This window comes from Crocodylus siamensis, chromosome 8, assembly GCF_052110815.1.
Source record: "Crocodylus siamensis isolate JL-2025a chromosome 8, ASM5211081v1, whole genome shotgun sequence".
NCBI classification, from domain to species: domain Eukaryota; kingdom Metazoa; phylum Chordata; order Crocodylia; family Crocodylidae; genus Crocodylus; species Crocodylus siamensis.
Window position 1 is genome coordinate 50,127,649 of NC_143402.1, and position 23,257 is coordinate 50,150,905.

General features: G+C 47.7%; 1 protein-coding gene across 9 annotated transcripts; it reads left to right on the forward strand.

Moving 5' to 3' along the window:
- Positions 1-5,250: 5,250 nt before the first annotated feature.
- Positions 5,251-21,665, forward strand: TMEM220 (transmembrane protein 220). 9 transcript variants are annotated; one of them, XM_090061646.1, is made up of 8 exons: positions 5,251-5,484; positions 7,170-7,262; positions 7,817-8,059; positions 13,932-14,076; positions 15,069-15,131; positions 17,411-17,534; positions 18,839-18,898; positions 21,491-21,665. In XM_090061646.1, the coding sequence occupies exons 1-8, from the start codon at positions 5,377-5,379 to the stop codon at positions 21,621-21,623; spliced, it is 969 nt and encodes a 322-aa protein (XP_089917772.1). In that variant the 5' UTR covers positions 5,251-5,376; the 3' UTR covers positions 21,624-21,665. The 9 variants fall into 9 exon arrangements, with proteins under 9 accessions (XP_089917772.1, XP_089917773.1, XP_089917774.1 ...); XM_090061647.1 differs by having other exon boundaries at positions 13,932-13,961; positions 15,071-15,131; XM_090061648.1 differs by having other exon boundaries at positions 5,253-5,484; positions 7,817-7,891.
- The last annotated feature ends 1,592 nt before the right edge of the window (positions 21,666-23,257 follow it).

Here is a 23,257-nt window from a genome sequence, read left to right on the forward strand (position 1 = left end):
CATAGAAATGGCATCATGCACTTAGAAACGAACTATACTCCCCAACACTCTGATCTCTGTGTACAACATAGTATTGTGTCAAGCACTGTGTATAACATCCATACAGTGATCCCTGAGGGCTTTACTGCACATTAGAAAATAAGCTTAAGATAAGAGAGAGCCATCAGCTCTTCCCCTTCTTATTTCCCCTGGTGTTGGGAAGTGTTGGTTTCCTATTACTGTGGACTTGTTCCAGGTGGTAGTTGTATCCCTGTGGGAAATGTTTGTCATGACTGAGAATGCTAGGAACAGCTACCAGAAGCAGCTGCTGCACTAAACCTGCGCCTAACGTTGTGCACAATGTTGCCTTCTAGTGGGCTCTGTTGCACAAGGCAGCCGTGCTAGCTCGTTCACTTTACAAATCTTTCCCCCCCATCCTTGTAGCTTAGCAAGAAAGATGTAGACATGAAAGCACGTGACTGAAACTTGCTGCACAGGTTGTTGTCTCCACATCATGTAACCCATGATAGCTTTTGTACGAGAAAAACATGCATGCACATTCAATATTATCCTGAGATCACTGTACTTTCATACCACATCGTTGCAGCCACACCGCACGGTGATATTTCAAAATAAGCACATTCCTTTTTTTTGAGGCATTCCCTGGATGTTGCTCCACAGCTGTGCTGCATGTCTTCTGGAAATTTCTGTTCTGTGCATTATGACAGTGGAATTCAAGGGCTTTGAATCAAGTGAGACACAATTCCTCTTATTTCAGCCAATTCCTCATTTGGTTTCTGTGAGCCAGTCAATCAAATTTACACAATCATCAGCACAGAGGACACATTGACTGTGAGATCTTCAAAGTGATGACTATTGCTATTAATGTCCAGATATGGGGTTGATATTTACAACCCCTCCTAAAATAAGCACATAATTACATTCTAAAATGGTGAAATATGCATGTAAAATATGTCCGATAAACTTCAATATGTTATCTTCAAAACTTATAGAAAATATAAACCCCATATCATTAAATATAGAAGTTTTCACTTTGGTAATTATCCATGTAAGAATGTTATTCACAACACATTTGCGTGCATTTTAGAATATGCCTGTGCTGATGCTGCGTCCCTTTACTTGCTTGAATAATAATTAGGGGTGCACCGATAGAGATTTTGGGGGCCAATACCTATAGCTGATTTGTAAGGAGGCGTATCAGCCGATACAATCTGATTACCGATACAGTTGCATGCAGCTGGTAAATCCATTGTGGGGGAAGGGGTGGGGGAAGGGAAGGGGCATGGGTGGGGGCGCAGATTAACACCCCTTCCACAGTGAGGGAGGGAGTGGGTCAGGGGCTGGGGTAGGCACTGCCCAGCTGGGGCAGGGCAGGCGGGGGACAGAGCTGCAGCTTGTCCAGAGGCACAGGGGGGAGGTGGGAAAGGGTGGCTCCCATCCAGGAGCCGCTCATCTGGCACCTCCTGCTGCTGCTCCCACCACTCATTCTAATCAGACCTGGGATAAAACTGACATCTGATTTTAGTCTCTGTGTGGAGTAGACCTGAATTTTTCTTCAACCTCCTTCATTTAGTCAAAGGACTATTTTACTTTTCCCCAATACCACTAAGAATCTGGAAACGATGTCAAGATAATTTCTCCATACAGTCAATTCTTTGGAACACGCCAGTTTAAGCAATATTTTTTCCCCAAGAAACCACAAAAAGCTGGTTTATCTTAGGGCTGTCCAGCTGGTGGCTCATGATGGGTTTACCTGGGTACTACTCCCCCCCATCACTCTGGCTGCAACAGCCACCTCGCTCCCAGAGCCTCTGCTTCCTGCCCCCTCCCCCTCCCAGGGAGGAGCACAGTATGATGATGGGGGAGCCCACACCTTGGTGAGCTGAGGGTGGTGGCTGGGGTGTCCATATGAATGATTTTAAGTGGGGTGGGGGCCAGCTTCACATGCACAGGAACAGGGGAGGAAGGCCACTTGTGGCCTGCATAGTGTGCAACCGCTGGTCACTTAGAAACTGGACAGCCCAGATTTAACCTATTTCAAAGAAAGCTGCTGTATACCATAGCTCTACGGAGGTCGGCAGCAGCAAAATGATTAGGCTCTGCAGAAGTGGATTTATCTGAGAAGGTTAGTGTCACAGGGCTCTTAGGTGTCCTGCCACTGAGAGGAGAAAAGGCTCAGGAGAGGCCCCTAGCGGCGGAAAAGGGGAAGCACAACTGCCAGTCTCTAAGACTGTGCCAGTGCAGGTTGCTAGGGCGACCGGGGAAGCCTGGAGCCAGGAAGGGGTGGAGCTCAGCCCTTCTTAAGCCCAGGCAGAAGGCCAGGAGGTCAGTTCCCCTCCGGCAGCCACAGGAGCAGGAGCTCTGTGGGCGAGCTGAGCAGCCCGGGGCAATGGCCGGAGCCTGACTACCCGGACGGGCTGCAATGATGCAGGGGCAAGGGAACTCTGACGGAGGTAAGGTAGAGCTCACATGGAGCGGAGCGGGGTTTATGAGCTTGGGTTTTAAGCTGGTAGGCTTTTGGGTTATGTTGTAGCTGGTGGGCTGATTCCTTTGTTTGCTTATGGTTATACTGGAGGACCAGGTGAGGCTATAGCGGTGTGAGGAGGCCTCATGGGAGCTCCCCAGTAATCTGGGGGGCTCCTGGTGCCCAGAGGGCACAGCCAATGGTGCCAAAGAGGGCACAGCTTTGTTTGGGGGGCACGTTGGCCCAGCCCCTGAGTTAGGGGGTAGCAGAGAGCCCCAAATAGGGGGCGCAAGGAAACCTGGAGTTAGGGGGCTGCGGAGAGCCCTGAAGAGGGGGTGCGAGGAGCCCCTGAATTAAGAGGCAGCGAAGAGCCCCGGCGCTGAGGGGCAGTGAGGAGCCCCTGAGTTAGGGGGCAGCGAAGAGCCTGGCACTGAGGGCAGTGAGGAGCAGAGTGAGGGGGCAGTGAGGGACCCCGGGAGTGAGGAGGGGCATCAAAGATCCCTGAGGGCAAGCAAAGGGCCAGGACCTAGTACCATGGCCCTAGTGAGAGCATTCCAGTACCATCTGCGAGGCTTGGGCTGCGGTGCAGGGGAGGAAAAGGAGCCGCAGACAGTGCCCCCTGCCATCGGGGCGTGTACAAATGGGCAGCTTCCCGCTAAGTTTCATCATTCTTCACTTAAAAACAAGATCAAGACGTGGCAGGCGAGAATAGGCGGGCGGTGGGCCCATTGCAGGAGGCCGGAGTTGTATGCGTGGAGAGACTCCAAAAACGAGACTCCTGTCACAGTTAAACTATAGATTTGTATAGGATGGTTTGGATAGGGATGATCCTGTTTCGGGCAGGGGTTTGGCCTAGATGACCTATGGAGGTTTCTTCTAGGCTTACTTCTCTCATGATTCTGTAAGACAGTGGTCTCCAACCTCTTAAAGTAGATCAGCTTTGGCATTTAAAAGCAACCCAAGATCTACTGTGCACCGCTGTCACTCCCCGCACCCAGCAGGTAAATCTGTGGGGAGGGAAGGGGGGGTGCAGATTAAAAAAAATATATATTTGGGGGCACGCCTCCCCAGCAGGTAAGTCCCACCCAGCCGGTGCCCCATCCTGCTCCTGCCTCCGCAGCACTGTCCCTCGCTGCGGGGGCTTCTATCTGGCCCCTGTCTCTTCTCTTCCCCCATGGACTGACCTCCTGGGCTGGGACACATGCGTACATGCACATGGGCACTCAGCAGCACCCCACCCCAGCCTTGGATCAACTCTAAGAGGCTCCAACCAGCCTTGGATCAACTCTAAGAGGCTCCAAGTTCTACTGGTGGATCAAGAACCACTGGTTGGTGACTGCTGCTATAAGAATTGAAGTGCTTTGAACCATTTGACTGTTAAGCGAAAAAAATGGTATTAGTTTCCATGAGTTCCTGGATCTGCCATTATTTTCTGCTTCTCTCACTAGTAACAAAAATAATTTTTGTGGACTACAAAGTCAACATCAGCTACAATCCACTGTCATAATAGTTTACTCTTACTAAATTCCCCTTTTGGCAGTATTAATAATAAAGAGCTAGCACCAGATGGAAGCTCTCAAATCACTTTATATAAATAAAAACAAAAATCTCAGGCAATCTGCCCCATTAACTGATGTGTGATGTAAGGTGTACAATAGGCTACACAAACTTATACAACAAACATTCTTCTGGGCATGGTGGCTTGAGGGAGCCCTAAGGGAGAAGAGTAGCTTGAAAGCTCCAAGTGGATGGAAACTTAAAGCGGTAAAAGCACTGTGTCAGCATCTGCTAGTGGTAAATGGGATCCAAGTGGAAAGGATCAATGGGAAAGCCTAACAGGCTTAATCTGCATTACATATTGCCCAATATTTCAGGGCTTTTCAACTAAAAATGAGCTATAGTAAAATTTTGGGGGAAATTGCATCTAAGAAGTGGATATAATGAAGTGTAAAGTTTTTTTTCTTTTGAAAACCTTTGAAAAATAATACATTTTCCTTCAAAATGCAAATACTGTTTTATGCACTAGCACCATCACTATGCACTAACCAGTATGCAGGAAGCAGAAAGCAGATCGGCAGAGGAGAGGCAGCAGAGCGGCACTAGGGGAAGGTGTGGAGCTAATTTCTGGCACACCTGCGGAAAGGTTGGCCCCTGCTAGACTCATTGACTTCCTGAGGTCCTTTCCAGCCCTATTTTCTATGCTTCTGGCTCACTTCCACTTCCCTCTGACAGCTCGCCACTCCTGCTCAGTTGATTTCCCCTCCTCCACTCTGGATTCCTTCGCTTCTCTTTTGTGCTACAATTCCTGCCCCTCCGACCCTCACCCCTCTCCTGTTCTGCTACCAGAAAGCTTTAGAGAAAGGCCTGCGAGCTTATTTCCCTGGACTCATTCTCTTCAGTGCTGTCATTTTTCTCTCGTTTCTTTTCATTCTTTTAAAGCATGTCCTTCAGTAGTAACAGTTCGTTGAAGCTTTGTAGTAATGACTAGAAGTGGGGGTGCATTTTACTTTCTGCTATGGCTGTTTGTTGAAAACGGAGTTAAAACGTTGCCATGTCCAGGTGTTACCTGCACGGGGGCTTTTGGTTTCTGGCACAGATGATGTCACAGCAGGAAAGAATCCCCCCCTTCCCTGTCCCCTGGATCTAACCCCCCCGCAACACATCAATGCGAGGCCGGGCAGACATGTCCTGGCTTCATGGCTATCAGCTCTCCAGAAGGCTTGTGCCATTTTCTCTCTAGAGAAGAACACGGGCACGGGCGAGGAGGCCGGCTGCTGCGGCGGGGGTCACGGCGCGTGGGCGGGCGGCAGGAGGCCGCGGGCGGGAGCCGAGCGCCGCGCCCCGCCGGGCCCGCAAGGCCGCCCCCAGCCCGGCCCGGCCGCAGGGCGGGAGGGAGGAGCCGCCGCGGCGTCATGGCGGCCGCCCGCCCGCAGCCTCCTGCCGCCCGGGGCTGGGGCGGGCTCTGGAGACTCTGCAACCTGCTCATGGCCGTCTTCTTCGGGCTGGCGGCCGCCGTGCAGGTGAGGGGAGCGCGGCGCGTACCGATGCCAGAGCCCCCACCGCGGCTGCGAAGGCGCTGGCGCAGCGGCGAGGACGGGGAGCGAGCCCTGCCCTGGGCTGAGCGCAGCCCGCGGGCCGGAGGCTGGTGAAGTGCGGGCGCTGGGAGGAGACCTTGCTTTCCCTGCTGGGCACCAGCCAACGCCGAGAGCAGGCGGCTCTGCGCCGGCAGACGGGACGCGCGGCCTGCCTCGGGCACCCGGCCGTGCCCCCGCTTTGGTCCCTGGCAGCGGAGGATGATTGTTTCCGTAGTTTCTTAGCTTCATAGTTTCTAGGGTCGGAAGGGACCTGAGTAGATCATCGAGTCCGACCCCCTGCCATGGCAGGAAAGAGTACTGGGGTCAGATGACCCCAGCAAGGTGGACATCTAACCTCCTCTTAAAGACCCTCCAGGTAGGAGCCTGCACCACTTCTCTTGGAAGTTGGTTCCAGATCCTAGATGCCCTGACCATGAAATAGCGCCTCCTGATATCTAACCTAAACCTGCCCTCTGCCAGCTTGTGACCATTATTCCTGGTCACTCCTGGCAGTGCTCGGGGGAACAGGGACTCCCCCAGTGTAACAGGCCACAAGATCCCCCCTCAGCCTTCTCTTTTGGAGGCTGAACAGGTTCAGGTCCCATAGCCTGTCCTCGTAGGGCCTGCCCTGCTGTCCCCTGATCATGCATGTGGCCCTCCTCTGGACCCTCTCTATGCTGTTGACATCCCTCTTGAAGTGCGGCGCCCAGAACTGGACGCAGTACTCCAGCTGCGGCCTGACCAGTGCCGCATAGAGGGGGAGGATCACCTCCTTGGACCTGCTCGAAATGCATCTGTGGATGCATGACAAGGTGCGGTTGGCCTTCCTGACCACGTCCCTACACTGCCAGCCCATGTTCATCTTGGAGTCAATGATGACTCCAAGATCCTTTTCTGCCTCTGTGCTGACGAGGGGAGTTCCCCAACGTGTAGGTATGGTGCTGGTTCTTCCTCCCCAGGTGCAGCACCTTGCACTTGTCAGTGTTGAATCCCATCCTAGTCTCATCCGCCCACCCCTGTAACCTGTCTAGGTCTGATTGTAGCCTGATGCTTCCTTCTAGCGTGCCCACATCTCCCCACATCTTAGTGTCATCAGCAAATTTGAACAGGGTGCTTTTTACCCCCTCGTCCAAGTCATTGATGAAGATGTTGAACAGTGTGGGCCCGAGGACCGAGCCCTGTGGAACCCCACTGCCCACATCCCTCCAGGTTGAGGAGGACCCATCCACCACCATCCTCTGGGTGCAGCCCTCCAGCCAGTTGGCAACCCATGTGACTGTGTGGGTGTCGACACCACAGCCCCCCAGTTTCTTAATGAGAATGGGGTGAGAGACAGTGTCAAAAGCCTTCCGGAAGTCCAGGAAGACTATGTCCACTGCTACCCCTGCATCTAATGATTTAGTGATCTGATCATAAAAGGCCACCAGGTTGGTCTGACAGGACCTGCCACTGATGAACCTGTGACCGTCTTACCTGTGTGACTGAAGCTAGCTGCTGAGGCTGGTGGGGACTGGCAGGGTATGTTGAAGCTCTGAGTATCTCCAGTGGGGTGGGTGGCGTTGGTCTCTTGGTTTGGTCCCCAACAGGCTATTTCTGCGGCTCCCACTTTTCCATCTCCTGTTGTTTCATAGATTGTAAGGCGGAAAGGGACCTCAGAAGATCATCGGGTCCAGCCCCCTGCACCAGGCAGGAAAGACAGCTGGGGTCAGGTGACCCCCAGCCAGGTGACTGTCCAGTCTCCTCTTGAGATTTCCAGAGATTTGTTGTTGTCGTGAGGTTTCAAAGTACTGAGATCTGTGCAGCAGACTCTTCTTCCATTTGGGGCTGTCCTGGGTGATGGTCTCCCACAAGTTAACATCAGTGTTGCATTTGTTTAAATTGGCCTTGAGGTCATCCCTGAAGTTGGCCTTGGGAACATCCCTGAAGCACTTTTTCTGTCCTCCATTTGGGTATATGCCTTGGATGAGCTGGGAAAATAAAATTTGCTTCAGGAATCTGCAGTCGGCTATCTGAACGACATGGCCAGCCCAACCAAGTTGATGTTGGATGATTATCACCTTAATATTTGCAGTGTTTGCTTGCAGGAGGACACTTCCCACTGAATTTGGAGGATCTTCTGTAGGCAGCATTGATGGTACTTCTCCAACAGCTTTAGATGTCTCCTGTACATTGTCCATGTCTCAGCTCCATGTGACAAGTTGGGGATCATGACTGCTTGATAAAGCATGAGCTTGGTTTCAGAACTGATGGAGTGATCTTCAAACACCTGTTTCTTCAGGCGTCCAAAGGCACATTTGAGGCAACGTTGGATTTCCTCCCTGATGTCAGCTTTTGGAAGCCATTTCTGGCAGAGGTACAGGAAATACTCCCCATTCTCCAGAGTGTCACCGTGGATGTGGATTACCAGACCTGGGAACCGTTCACTAAGAGCTTGCTGGTGGAGGACTTTAGTCTTCTGAATGTTAAGCATCAGTCCCATTTTCTTGTATGCCTCGGTAAAGGAGGCAATGATTGCCTGAAGGTAATGTAGTTTAGCTCCACTTCATCTGGAAGCTTGTTGATGGTCAGATATAACATCGCGACAAATAATATTGAGAACAGTGTTGGAGCCATGATGCAGCCTTGCTTAACTCCCATTTTAACCTCAAAGGGATCTGTGATAGATCCATTACTGAGAACTACTACTCACATAACATCATGGAGCAGGCAGAAAATGGTGACAAATTTCAGTGGGTATCCATACTTCAGAAGGATGCTCCACGACACTTCTCAGCTGACACAGTTTAAGGCTTTCATGGGGTCAAAGAAGGCCATGTAGAGAGGCTTATGTTGCTCCCGGCATTTCTCCTGCAGCTTGCAAGCTGTGAAGATTATGTCAGTTGTGCCACTTGATTCCCTAAACCCACACTGAGATTCTGGGAGCAGCTCGTCAGTAAGTGGAGGAGATGGTTCAGGAGGGTTCACACAGCAATCTTTCCTGTGGTGGACAGTCAGGCAATCCCTCTGTAATTTCCACAGTTGGGCTTTGTTGAAGCTTGTCACAATCATGTCATCTGGAATTTCCTCATCCTTCCAAATCCTTAAGATGAGGTCATGAAGCTATGTTGTGAGCTCATTGCCTGGTTATTCTCATCAAACCAGTCTTAGTGTTTTTGGTAGAGAATCCAAGTATCTCTTCATAGGCACTGATGATGGTGGCCTGGAAGGCACCCCACACACTGCTGACATTCTCCCATTGTTGATTGGAATTGCTCAGTTTTTCGTTCAGGCACTGGGTGGGGGAGGTGTCACTCATTTGGGTCCTTGAGTCCTTCAAAGCTGATCTTCCGTTGGCATTGCTTCTGCTCCAGCCATCATTTGGGAGCCAGTTTGAGTGACGTAACTGGGTGGATGAGCTGATGATCAGTACAGCAAACATTGCCCTGTAGCCCTGGTAGCTGGGGGGCCCCCTCCAGCAGGGCTGGGGGAGGCAGGGGACTGCAGGTCAGGAATGAAGGGCACTGGCAGGGATGGGGTCTGCAGCTTGGGTGTGAAAGGCAGTCAGCAAGGTTGGGGGGCAGAGGCTGTGGGTTGGGAGTGAGCGGCACCGGCAGGGCTAGGGTGGAGTGCAGGTCAGAAGTGAGGGGCATCAGCAGGTCCAGGGTACTACAGGTTGGGAGTGAGAGGCATTGGCTGGAGGGGCTGTGGCTTGGGAGTGAGGGGCAATGGCATAGGCAGGGGCAGGACACCAGCATATCAGGGATGCTCAGTGTGGGAACAGCTGCAGCTGGATCCATGTCCTGGTGAGCAAAGGGGTAGGGGGAACTCTGATTTTCTATGATTAAAACAACAAAACAAAGTCCAATACCAAAATATATAGGTATTTAGAATTTATTTTTATTATAATGACTGAGGCACTGGTAGGCTTCCAAATTGCTTTAAAATTGTAAATATATCAGTAAGACATTGTGTTCAACTAATACATATACACACACACACACACACAGGTGTTTAATTTTAATCATGGAAAAATGTGGATTTGGGGTTTTTAATAAGAGAATTTTGTGGGGGGGTTTTCTTACAATCAGAGAATTTGGGATTTTTAAACAGAGAAAATGAGATTCCCTGGATGGTAAGTCCATGTTCCTCACATTTGGTCAAGAAGAGGATGCCATTAGAGTTGACCTTTCGTATTCCTTTCTTGCTGATGGTTCCATTCCAGAGGTTAAACTTCCTTCAGACTCTGGCATTGAAATCACCAGGAAGAATAAGTTTGTCTCTCTCTGGAACATCAGAAAGGACTTGTTCATGGTTGACGCAGAATTCCTCCTTGGTTTCATTGGCAGTGTCAAGAGTCAGGGCCCATGTGCGTATTGGCTCCCTGCCAGTTTACTACAGACAGTCATAAGGTGCTTATTAATTCTAATAGGGAACTCATTGAGTTAGCTTATAAGTTCATTCTTGATGACAAAACCAACTCCGTGAAGCCAGTGTTCTCCTTCCTGTTTACCCTTCCAGAAGAAAGTATAGCCACCTCCATGTTCTTTGAGCTGCCCATCTTCCACTTGCTGGGTCTTGTTAGTGCAGCTGCATCAGTGTTGTGTTGTTCGAGTTTTGAGGCCATGATTGCAGCGCAGCTTTTTGGACGTTCACTATTAGGTTCATCTATGAGGGTCCTGATGTTCCAGGTCCCGAACAGAATAGTGTATCTTTGCTGGTATTTTTTACTTCAGTAAAGGTGGTCCCACTGGATGCAATTAGCTGGTCAGAAAGCCTAATACAGTATTCTGTATTTCTATTTTTACAGCACCTTTTCTAGCCCCCTCCCTATGTGGGGTGAATAGAGTGGGTCCTGAAGAGGACTGCTTAGTCATTACAGCTGCCAAATCATACTCCTGTCTCATCCAAGTGCTAGACTACTTTTTTGTAGTTGCCGCCTTCATGCTAGTTCATGACTAGGAGATTCCAGACCTTAGAATCCTACTCCCATCATCATTAGCTAGTCACCAAAGGGCTTGAATGTGCTGGAAAAGTTGTTTTCATGGAAGATACCTGTGCGTGACTTCTTTTATCGTGACTCTTGACAGAATGGGACTGTGATCCAATGGCAAGGAGACCAAGACAACTGGAGATCGTGTTTTGCAGCAGCCTTTGTCCACCTTTGTAGCCATTGAGAGTCTAACATCATCTTCTGTCTGCTGCGCTGTTGAAGACGTGTAGAGCCATCGCGGGGGGTGCTGGGCAGGCCTTTATAGAGAGGACCTACCTGTACTTGCTATTGCATCCGAGGACCGGTGTACCTTTGACCTGCGAGACTGGGTCAGCACCACCGGCTGGACGCGGGGGGGGTAAGGTAATCAGGTAGATGGGTAAGCAAGAGGAGTCAGGAAGCTTAACGCGTCTTGTTTATATAGAAAGTTTATTTTTACTTACACTACAGGAGATTGTAGCATAGGGAGGAAGTTGTGGTTGCATAGTGTAGAAAGAGAAGTTGAGCTGTTCAGTTGAGCTTGCAGATGTTCTCACTGCACAGATTACAAACTGCGTGGTGCAGATTTTAAGCAAAGCATACAGGTAACTTTGATCTGAAGATTTTCATGAGCTCTTGGCGAGAACAAACGAGCCCGCAGAACAGATACACCTGAAAACTTTTACCGTAGGTGGGGAGAGGTCAGCGACTGGCCAAATCGCTGATTGTCTCCTGGGCGTGCGTGGAGGTCTCCACAGAAGGCAGAAATCTTTCCAAAGTTATAGTTTACTGGGTAGCCTATTACAACACGCCAGGCTTGAATAATTATAGGACTGCCAATCATGATTGTGAACAGACTCTGTGTGTTCTTAGGTTTCATGCGAGATTGACTGACTGCGCATGTGTTTTACATTTAAGCTGGGGGTGGGGTTTGGATACGGAACTATAACGACGAAATATGTTATGTTAGCCTTTTGACCTTTTTGCCATCGGTATCTGAAACCAAAGATTTTTTTTTTTTTTTTTTTTGACACTTGCCATGTTACAGCACCATCCAAGGATATATGTGGCTTTTCAGGAGGGAGACCATTGCTATCTGTTGTTCTCACCTCATCCTGGTGGTGGTTGTGCTGCTGCTTAGTCCACAACATAGTTACCCCTGCTTATTTCACAGTTAACCTTCCCTGAAGGTCCTTCCATTATCCACCATGTGTGGACGCGTTGGATAGCAGTACAGCTGTGCCCCACAGTATACCTGAGCAGGAGAACTGCATTCTGCAGAGCAAGGAAGTAGGATGCTGTGTTGCTTAGCCCTGATCTTGGTGTCTAGGCTTGGTTTCTTCTCTAGGGGCTTGGGCTTCTTGAACTATCCTGTCAAGGTTCTTCCTTTCTAATCATTCTCTCTAGCCTCCCTCTGAGAAAAGGAGCATGTTGGAGAGGAACTGCAGTCACTGCATAACTCTTTTAAGGGTTTTGACTAAGCACAGCTCTTTCCTCTCCCCCTTCCCCTCCACCATGCAAACTGTTTCCCACATCCCCCATAAGTGCTGTGCACAGCTCTGTTCTCTCATCTCTCCTATGTAGCATTCAGAACTGGTTTTTTTAGTGTTCAGTCAGTGAAAGTATGGCATACTGTTAATATGCCATAGATCCAGTGAATGGAGGTTGGGAATAAAGGCAGTAGTGGAAGCCAGTGCTCCCTGCTAACTAGTGTGACCCCTCAGAGTCAAGGTTGGTATAAGCGTATGGAAAGGCTGCAACAGCTAAGTCAGGGAAGCAGTCTGTATAGTGTTTGAGTTCAGAAGTAGTTGTTGAATCTAGCCAGTTCCCTAGGCTTTACTTTTTGAAATTAAATTAGCTTATATTGATAAGAGTATAACAGGGAACCTACTGTACCTGTTCCTGAGAGAGAGCAAAGGGAGGCAAACTGCACGCAGGCAGTCAAGAGGAGGGCAAGCCATAGCAGGATAGGCAGTCACAGCCCTTTAAAAGGAGAAGTGCCTATTACTGTGCTATACCAGGGGTCAGGCTCTAGGCACTGGCTGGGCTCAAGGGCCCAGAGCCTTTGTAGGACAAAACCGGGAGGCCAGGAACCATGAGCGAGGGGCATGGAGTGGAGACCCCAAGATACTGAATTGACAGACACCTGTGAGAGGCAAAACAAGGTTCAGAGACTGATAGCCTGTGAGGGGTGAACTCAGCCCAGGGACACAGAGTGGGAGACAAGGGTCAGAAACTCCAGAGCCAGGATTGACAGGGCTGGGACCAGGATCCTAGCCCATTATGATGGGCTGGACAGCAAGGGGCCAGCCAGAGAACAGGGGCAGAAGCCAAAAAGGCTGAGACTGCCTGAGCACAGTTTGCCTCCATTTGCTCTCTCTCAGTAACAGGAATCAGAGGTTCCCTGTTAGAAAAGGGAATAACTCTATGGCAGATGTGGAAAAAAAAAAAAAGTGCTTTACCAAAAGAGACAGTGTGTTAGTTCAGCCTGGCTCCACAGTGTCTGTATGAATCATATGGTTCAGCGGGGCTTTTTGGCACTTTTATCTAAAGTTGATTCAATTAGCTATTAGATAAGAGCCAAAAAAGCTCCACTAAAGTGCCTGATCTATACAGATGCTGGGTGAACCGGGTCCAACTAACGCAATGTCTCTTCTGGGTATGCACTGGGCTTGATGTGGGGGTGCCCTGAGTTTAAAGTAAAGCATGTTTTCAGGGCTGGGCGTTGTTAACATCTGTAAGCAGACAGTGTGTGTGTGTGTGTGTGTGTGTAATATATGTGTGTGTTTCAAAGCTGCCCAATTGCAGATGTTACATGAATGAATGTGATCAATGTGGAGTTTGTGTTGACTGTTGCTCCTTAATGGCAAAGACCTGAGAAAGTATGAGAATTTCCACAACAAAATTAACAAATGCTTGATCAAAAAAGAATATAATAGAAAATTCAAAGTTGTCTGAAGAACTGGTGGGTTTTACTGAGGGACCAGTTGAGACACAGAAACAAGCAATGACCTACCCACTGTCAAATAGTCGGTCCGTGGCAAAAATTGTCCTGACTTGCAGTTTATACATTCAAAAGGGTGGCTCAAATTGACTCTGAAAGTTGCTTCATGCTGTTTTCTACCAGCATTACCTTTAATCCAGTTGGCCTTATCAAGGGAACAGTGTGCTCATTGCATAATAAAATTTTGATCTCTGTAATTTCTATATCTGATGCATCCAAATGACAGTGACAATCCCCATATAGGCTTTAGTCAGCCCATCTTTCCTTTCCTCCCCAAAGTTAAGTGCAGCCTGATTTAGGAGTGCTCTGTTCAATAAAGTGCTTTTTAGTTTTGCCCCAACTGGAAGCACTAACATAAGTATGCAGCTAAAAGTTGCACCTCATGGGTGAGCTTGTAAAGAGTTTGTCTAAGCTGCTGCTCTGTCCTCTTTGTTATTCCAGGTAAATGACCCTGATGCTGGACTGTGGATAGTGAGTATGACTGCAAACACATGCCAACGGTTGGGGAATCTGGAATGCTTTGTTGGAGATGATCCTAAATTCTCCTTGTTACATGTAGCTGGTGCCTATGTAGCAGCTATGCTGGAGTTAAGTTTCTGTCCTATTTCCTTTTACAATCCCCTTTCTCAGAGATTAATAATGGCTCTTTCTGTTGGGGTCAGCTAAAGCCTTGATGCCCTTGTTATTAATGTGTGAGTGATCTCAAGCTACCTGGAATGGGTTCTGAAATTCTGCCTAGAATAGGTAACGTTTGCTTTCTGTTTCAAATGAGGCTTGCATCCAGTATCAGTGAAACAATAGGCCCCCTTTTAAAATGTCACCTCTGGGGAATATAATTTTCCCTATTAACAGTTACAGGGGATGGGTAAAAAATTGCTCAAGTTCTATTGTCCACGTGCAACTTACATGATTTTTCTTTCCACTTTAATATTTATCCCTGCCTTCTATCAATTTGCTCTGAAGTAAGCAATACTTATCACTTCTTTTTCTTTTCCTCGGGCACCTCCTGACCTATTTGCATCCAGGTCTGTTATAATCATTCCAGATCAGGGGTCAGCAACCTATAAGAACAGTGGGATGCTGCTTGCCTTTTCCCCTCACCCCCAAGCTCCACAGCCTTCCCTGCTCTATGCCAAGTGCTAATCCTGTTCTCCCCCATGCCCTACAGCAGCTCAGCTTACCTACGCCACCAAGTGCTGCCGATTCCTGTTGTTGAAGGCAACAGGGAGTGCCAGATTCAATCAGGATGGTAACTGGAGGCTGTAGTAAAGTGGTGACAGAATGACCCTAGGAACAAAGCAGGGAGGGTTGGGGTACTGCAGAAGAAATCATATGCACACAGCAGAGGTGCATGGTACAGAGAGCAAAAGTTACCCTTGCCACTGCATGCTGCTGATCCACCCTGTTGTTGACACCAGTCTAATCTCTACATGGACTGGATCTGCCCTGTGAGTTGTAAGTTGCCAACACCTGCTCCAGATCACCTGCTTTTCTGCATGGTGTCAGTTATCTGGATGGGGTATTGATGCTTCCTGCACCTACCTGTCTTTTGTGACAAGATATTTTTGTCTCATTATCAGGTGGTCTATTCTATACCGGCTGCCCTCACACTGCTTGTGGGCTGTAGACCATCAATTACAGGTATGATGTTGGTGTTCTGAATAAAGTTGCTTTTCTCATCCAGAAATTAGCTTCCTTTCTCTTGCACAGTGAAATGAAAATTCAGGGCTTATCAGGGAAATGTGCTCAACGGTCCTTGACTCCAGGTACCAAAAGTTCCCATTCCCCTGAATGATGATAACTATCTTGCTGTTTGCAGGTAGACTGCTCAGGAATGGATGTAGCCCATGGGGCTGTGCATAAAATTTAAAACACGGAAACATTTTTGTTATTGAATTTATACCCTAATATTTTACTTTTGGTATGCAGAGAATGGCCTGAACACGAGAGGGAGAGAGACAGGAATGACTATGCTCTAAACTTGGCTCTGCCACTGGCACTAGTACATCAGTGAACTCTCTTTTCCAATTTGTAAAATTGGAATGGTCCTTTGAGGGAGGGCTGTGAGGATTAATGTTTGTACATCGTTTTGGAGATAGAAATTTTTTGTTAAGTATCAGGCATTCTGAATACTGCACAAGGCACATATAAAGCAATGTATTCTTTATCAGTTATGATATGCCATGGTAGGATTTTTAAAGTTGTGTTGATTAGGCGAAGTTATCTGCTGGTTTGGACTGATACAGCTGTATGTATGTCAGGCCAAAATTTGGTACAGAAAATATCGGTAAGATTTATACCATTTACAAGTATTAGAAATGTGTCTGTGATTTGTTTGAAGTATATTTTTGTAGGCATAGTCTATATTTTAGCTGAATAAATCTTATTTTGCTTTAACAAAAAATAATGAAAATTCCAAAAAATTAAATTCTTGAAGACTGCGCACATTGTTTCTCATCTGCAGTAAGCTACATCAGCTCTGTTTCCCCAAATGCTGTTTGTTTCAGAAATATGAAGGTTTAGTGTATAGAAAACAGAAGCACAACAGTTACTGCTGAGAGTTACATACCAGTACATCACACACATACACAGCTCTCCTGTGCTGTTTACAACTTTAGCATTGCAACATTAGGATGGTCCAGAGAACCTGAAAGTGAAATTGAGAAGCCTATTATCCTTGTCCAAGCTGTGATAAACAGAAAAGCAAACATCATACACGTTGGGAAAAGAAATAGCTTTCCTACAATCCTTTAATTTAGATAGTCTAAAAGTTATTTGCAGCAAATAACTATGTTTCAAAGACATTTGGTTTTCCTAGATATTTTTATCTTGAAAAATTGTCCCCTTTAATAAATTCACTAGGACATGGATTGGCAACCTTTTTTGTTCGGGGGGATGGAGGGAGAGGCTGGTTGCCTGCTGTAGGCTGCAGATCTGCCCCAGAGAGCTCAAGTTGCCTGCGCTTATGCTCACAATGGATATCCAGCCCTCTGCAGTGAAAGAAGTCCGGGCAGGACAGAGCAGCAGGGAGGGCTGTGGAGGACAGTGCTGTCGAGGGTACAGGCAGCGCTGTGCAGTTGTGTGCCCTTAGCTAGGTCAGACCTCTTTGTGGGCTGGATCCAACCTGAGGGCAGTAGGTTGCCAACTCCTGCACTATGAAATAGTTGACACAGCTGTGGAAAGCCCAGATTCTTCCTCCATAGAGCTATAGCCAGTTTAGCAAAATTGTTAGTTTACCATTGAGACCTATTACCCAGTAAAAAATCACATAGATAATCTATTTTGCTAGTCCATAATGCTCCTTTCTGGAGTCTTCCAAGTATTCACTGCCCTAAAGAAATGCTAAGGTTTTCTATTTGTTGAATTTTTATTCCTGAGGTCATTCAAGGAACCACTTGCATCATTTGCTCACCTTTACCTTTCACAGCTCTTAGGAAAGAACATGTAATATGTGTGCCCCTTCTGATCTTTTGTGATTTTTCTACTTTCCTTGATGACAAGAGCCTGAAGACGTGGGATGTGAGGAAATTGTTTCTTGCTTTCATGAGGCTTCAACCTGTCATTTTTCACTGGTCTTTTCTGAAGTTATTGAATAGTGGGGTATATGTGTATTTCCTAAGGAGAAAAACATCTTTATAGCTGTGGAGTTGAATTTCTGTCTGCCCATGGTGTGAATTTTTCAGCAGTTCTTCCGAGCCTGCTTTCCTTCACTATCCGAAAATTTGGCTCCATAAAGGAACAAGTTCTGTTTAGGACTGGAACAAAAAAACCCTACATCTGCTCCCATATTGAGCCTGCACTTTGTTGTAAGGCTCCATCTTTCTTTGACTCTACTGCTTTACATTCCCAGAAATACAGGGAGTGCATCTTGAACTGTATGCTCCTACACAATTAGTAGTGCAGTCTATTCTTCTTCCCAGATAATGTTGTTTGGAGGACTCTGTCTGATCTGCACTCAGTTGCTTGTGTCATGGGGACCATTGCCTTGGGGTGCTCTTTGTTTGCTTATACACAAGCTAATATTTTGCATGAAGAGGAAGGCAGGTGAGTAACAAATCTGCTTTGTACACATTTGTACCCCAGTGTGTGAGGTAGGCTTGACCTGCAGCACTCCCAGTTAGTCAGAGCCTTACTTGTCTGGTTGCTGCAATGAGAGACTAGCCCAAACACTAAGTGGAGTCAGGCCAATGAAGAACAGTGCTGTGGTATTGCGAGTCCAGAATTTGTTGGTGAAAAGTTGACTGAAGGGCCAGAGGTCCTCTGACTGGCTGGACCCACTGTTCTTTCTACAGGGTCAGCCCACAGCAATGAGTAGGATTAATTTGGGCTTTGAAAACCTATAACACAGGCACTATGCATTTTAAAGCCCTTCGTATTCTGTTTCCAGAACTTTAAAATTAGAAATTGGGAGAGTTTCACAAGTTTCTTGTATTTGATTGTTACCATAGCCCTGTCGGTCTGGACTTGAATTCTGCTAAGCCCTTGAAGTCACTCCTGCTGAACTAGGGGAAGAAGGTGGAAACCTCTCACTAGGCAAAGAAACAAATATTCCTTCAATTGTTTGTATAACTAAGGTGCTTGCTTGTGTGTAGAGTAAAATATGTGATGTCTCAGACTCCTGTATAAATGGGAGACACCTGTGGGCAAGTGGAGCACTAGTCCTGGGCACTCACTTTGAGAACGTGCCAGAATGGCAGCTCTCTGGGGAGTTCGTGGTGGTGTAGCAATAGCAGCATCCCTGGGCTATGGCTGTAACAGGGCCTCTGTGCCCCTGCTGTAGTAACGGCAGCAACAACAACCAGGCTGGGCAGACTGCTGTGTGCCAGCAGCAGCCAGGGACTGAGTTCCACCAGCCCCTGCTCACTGGCGGTCAGCACCCCACTTGCCACATGGCTGGTTTATGTCACATTTTAATTTGAACAGGTGGCATGCAGCTTGGCCTTTGATTGCATGATGAAGCTTATATGTCCACAGTCTACAGGCCTTGGGCTACATGACGCATGGCTCTAAACATCAGGCATAGGGAGCTGATGAATATCTGGCACAGTGGGATGTGTGATTGTTGGGATCCCAGGTAGTATTCCTCAGATCCCATTGCAAGATTAAATTAACATCTGATGTTTACTATAAAACACTGAGTAGAATAGAAAGTAGAAGTAAATATTTTGCGGATGCTGAAGGTTGCTGGGTGCAGGGAAGGGAAATCCCCTTAAGTTTTTTAAACTCAGATCCTGGTCCAAGATAACCGAACTCTTCTGAAAGAGAACATGCACACCTAGTGCTTTTTGCAGTTAATTATTTTTATATGCAAATACTGTAGTAACTTTTTTTTTTCCCCCCCCCTCTAGGGAGTTATCTGGTCTGGTGATTATTACAGTATGGATGAGTCTCTGTCGCAGTTCAGCAAAGTATGTCTTTCTAAGCCCTTTGTATGGGAAATACTATAGGGCTATTGAATTATGGTTAAATGCTCCCTGTTCTGGCCACCAGTGTATCTGTAGAAACCGTTTAAAATAGATGTTTAATAAACTATAATCTTAAAAACAAGGTCTACACAATTGGCAGGGTGTCAGGCCATGGGCTGAGACAATCTTATGGTCAGGTTAGCAGTTGATCAAGGACATAAAGGGCTCAGGTGGGCATGAGGTGCAAGGCAGCAACATCTGAAAAAGCTCTTGCTGGAACTCAAAGCGAGTGGGAGAGTTTGATAGTAGGCCTGTGCGAAACGGAAAGTATTTGCTTTGGATTCGGCAATTTGGAGGGACAGTAATTCGAATCACTGTCCCGATTTGATTTGGCCAGATCTGAATCCAAAGATATATTCAGCACTGACTCTTATTCAGCAATAGACTATACAGGGAGGCAGTGCCAGCGGGAGCAGCTGGATGAGCCCTGGTTTGAGCTGACAGCCCTGGGAGAAGCCACAGGGGCTGGGGAGAGTGATCAAGGAGCTGGGGGAACAAACGGGCTTCCCTCCATCTCCCGGTTCGATCCTCCAGCTCCCTGATCATCCCCCTCCCCAGTCCCCCTGGCTTCTCCCAGGGCTGCCAGCACTGCCTGCCTCACCCTGGTGAGGGGGCAATCATGGGAACAGCCAGACAAGCTGCAGCTTGAGCTGGCAGCTCTGGGAGCAGCTGCAGCAGCTGGGGGACTGAACCAGGAACTGGGGGGAAGCCCCTGTTCATTGCCCCTCAGTTCCTGGTTCAATCCCCCAGCTCCTCGATCACCTTCAGGCCACACGGCTTTTCCTGGGGCTGCCAGCACTGCCTGCCTCGCTGCAGTGGGGTGCAGCCAGGGGAGCCATGGCTTCTGGGGCTGCCGGCTCAAGCCAGGGCTCGTCCAGCTGCTCCCACCAGCACTGTCTAGTGCCTGCATGTACAGCCTATGGCCAAATCTCTCCAGATTTCTCTGAATTGATTCAGAGGCTTCTGATTCGATTCAAACAGTTTAATGGGTCTCCCGATTTTGATTTGGATTCAGAGATTCAGCCACCAAATTGAACCAAATCTCCAAATCAAATCAGCTGCCAAACCTTCGCACAGCTCTATTTGACAGCCCTCACATCAAGGGCCCATGCTTCCTATTGTTTCCCCCAGGTGACCTGGTTCCCCACTGGGTGCCTCATGGGAGGGCCAGCTGGGATGCAGTCAAGACAAGTGCTTTGATTACTACTGTTGCCCCAAAGATTAGAAAGTTTTAAGAGCCAAGGGTGTTCTACCAGAGCTGAGCTGAAGAGTGAAGACCCAAGAATGAGCATCCTGTGCAGTACTCCATACCAGACACAAAAACGAGCTTTCAGCACTTGCAAATAGTGGTTCTCAACCTCTATGGACTTGAGGCACCCCTCCATAATTTTTGTGACTTGAGTGACACCAATTTCAAAAACTATTTTATATATTACAGAGCTTACCTCCTTAAACAGGGACTGGGAAGCAGGGGTGGGGGGGATCATCCAGACAGGCACAAGCTGGAGCCTGGCTTATCTGCTTAATTTTATCGGCTTACCTCCTCATGGCTAACAGCACCCTTCAAAGGTTCTGGTGGCACCCTGAGAATCGCTGTCTCAATTTACTTCACTATTTAACTAGGAAGAGTTAGGTATGTTACTCCATAAGCATTTAAAAAAACCACAGCAGAAAAAAGCGGGGTGGTGCATGTACACCACCAGAAAGCACAGTCTGGCTGGCCAGGTTCTGAATGCCCAGACCACTGCCCCTGCTGCCCTGGGAGGCCCCCAGGACCCCAGGTAAGGCTGTCGGGGCTAGCCCAGATGCTGGCCCCAACCTCTGTTATCCACCTAGGGCAATTAGCCACATGCCAAAATACATGTACTGGGGCATGCCTGGGGACAGCTTGCAATGGCACAAATATATGCTACTTCTATTTTTCCCCAGGGAAACGCACTTTCCCACTCCTGGGGACGAGCTCATAGTAACTATTCCTGCCATTAGAAAATGCCATCAGGCCCTCAATTTTTTAAAGGACTAAAATGTATCCTTATTTAAAAAAGAAGCAAAATATAGGGGTTTTTTCCTATCTGGTAGCTATTTCCATTGCTGTATCTTTACTGATTCCTATAAAGTGCAGCATTATGTGTTTTTCTTATTTAAACTAGATCAGTGTTTATTTTTGATCTTACACGGTTATCTGGAAAAAATAAAATGTGGGGAGTCTTTGTATGGAAGTAGGGAGAGAGGGGAAATATCTACTGAAAGAAGGGGCAGGGTGTTAAACATTCCTGCAAGTATGGCCTTAAAAGAGTGTTTTTGTTTGTTGGGGTGGTGATCTTGTTCTGGTAGAACTTGTGCTGTTGACATATATTACATTTCTATTATGGGGTTCTGGTGACATAACTGTGTTGACATAGCTATTGTGGCAGAGGCTGTCTAGTGTAGACAAGTCTAGAGAGCAAGTCTTATGTCACCCCCATACATTTATGATTGTTTGTTTAGATAAGTTTGATCTGAAATAACAATACTGCTTTTTGCTTTTCATTTTAGAAATCCACTTGGAGGAATTCGTCTATTGGTTGCAATTTCTCTTTCTCTCATTCCTTTTGTAATGTGGCTGTACATTTACGTGAACAAAGAAGTGCGATCATCTTGGCCAACACACTGCAAAACAGTGATTTAACTACATGGGAAGAAACTCACACAATAAATATTTTAACATTTATTTGCTTTCAACCTTTGGTTTTTAGTTGAAAATTGGTATCGGAACCAGACGGACTGCAGCATTGAAAACCTTAAGCACTTTGAAACTTTAAAAATGCAATTTGAAATTTTCAGTGGTCACATGAGAGAACTTGAATTTTGGCAAAATCAGTAGAAAATATGCCCAGATCTGCAAAATTGTGTCTTGCCTGGCACCACTGACTATCTGGTTAGCAGGACCTGGAAGAGGGGCTGGGTGATAGTGGTGAGGTCTGTCAGGGTGGCACAGCCAGTGTTACAGCTCTGCTAGCTCTGCCTCTGACACAGCCCAGTGTTCTGGCCACAGAACAAGGGCCCCGCATTACTGTTCAGGCTGTTGGATCGCAGACTCTTGTCCATGGCCTGATGGCCAGGTGAGAAGCCCTACCCCTACAGCTAGAACATTGGCAAGAACCAGTGTCCTGGTTATGGGATCTACAAACCCAGTCCTTGTGGGGTCAGGGGCCCTGATCAGAGTTCTGCCCATGTGCCCTCCTCTGCCCCTAGTCCTTGCTCCACTGGATGCCCAAGAACAGCCCTGGTTTTTGTGGAGTGGTGGAAAGCTCTGCTTGCTCCTTCCCTGCCCCATGGGATACCTGGGGACAGCCTCACTTGGGTAAGGATGAGGGGACTCCCTGCCAGTGGCAACAAAGACTAATAGGGGGAGGGGTTTCTGCACCCTATCAGCTTTGCCATCACAAAAGCAGCTGCAGCATGCACAGTTTGCAGGCTGCCCTGTCCCCACTGCTACCCAGGGGCAATGGAGACAGGGCTGTTATATAGCAGCCAGGTGATGCTTGGGCAAAGAATCTGGCATTTCCTGGTTCCAGGCTGCTTGTGCACCAACAAGTTTAAGGGGTGGGTAACAAAGCATTTGAGGGCAGAGGGGGATGACTAGAGGGGGTTTTGTTACCCTATCAGTCCCTACCACCACTTCAGCTGCTCTACCCCTCTTGCTGCCTGGTGGCAAGGGGAACAGCATAGCTTGCAAGCTGTTCCAGGTAGCTGTTTCCAGACAGCATCAGGGACAAGGCAGCGCTAGCTTCCTGGGGTATTTTCCAGGCTGCCCTACCCCCCACCCCCTCTCTGAGGGGGAACTTTAAAAGCTAATCTGCCAAATTTCCTTTCTTGTTTCACATCAGACAGTTTCTGGCTTATAGAAACTAAATATACTTAATCCCCCATAAGGCACGCTGGGACTAGAGACATTTTCCATCTTGGATAGGTTTTGGAAGCTAGTGCTTTATAAGTGAGAAAAGGTGCTTCTGGTGCTTGGGAAGCCAGAAACAGTCAGCACTCAAGCATTCTCAGACAGTGACTTTTAGGTGTGGACAGGTTGCTTTGGTAGGAAAAGCAGAAACCAGCTCCAAGTTCTATAGCCTTTTCTGTCAGTTCACCAACATTAACACCAGTTTGTCTGGAATGAGCTTAACTAGTTCACTGTCAAGCCTCTCCCTCAACCAGATGCTGGGGAAATATCTGGGTTTCAATTTGTCTCCTATATATAGTAATAACATGACAGCCCTTGTTTTGCCATCTTCAGTACCACATAAACAGGAGCAGTGACAGACTAAG

Coding starts and splice junctions, on each gene's coding strand:
- TMEM220 (XM_090061646.1), top strand. CDS start 5,377: ATGGCGGCCGCCCGCCCGCAGCCTCCTGCCGCCCGGGGCTGGGGCGGG. Junction 17,535..18,838: donor TTGCATGAAGAGGAAGGCAG/GTGAGTAACAAA, acceptor CCCCCCCTCTAG/GGAGTTATCTGGTCTGGTGA. Junction 18,899..21,490: donor CTCTGTCGCAGTTCAGCAAA/GTATGTCTTTCT, acceptor TTTTCATTTTAG/AAATCCACTTGGAGGAATTC.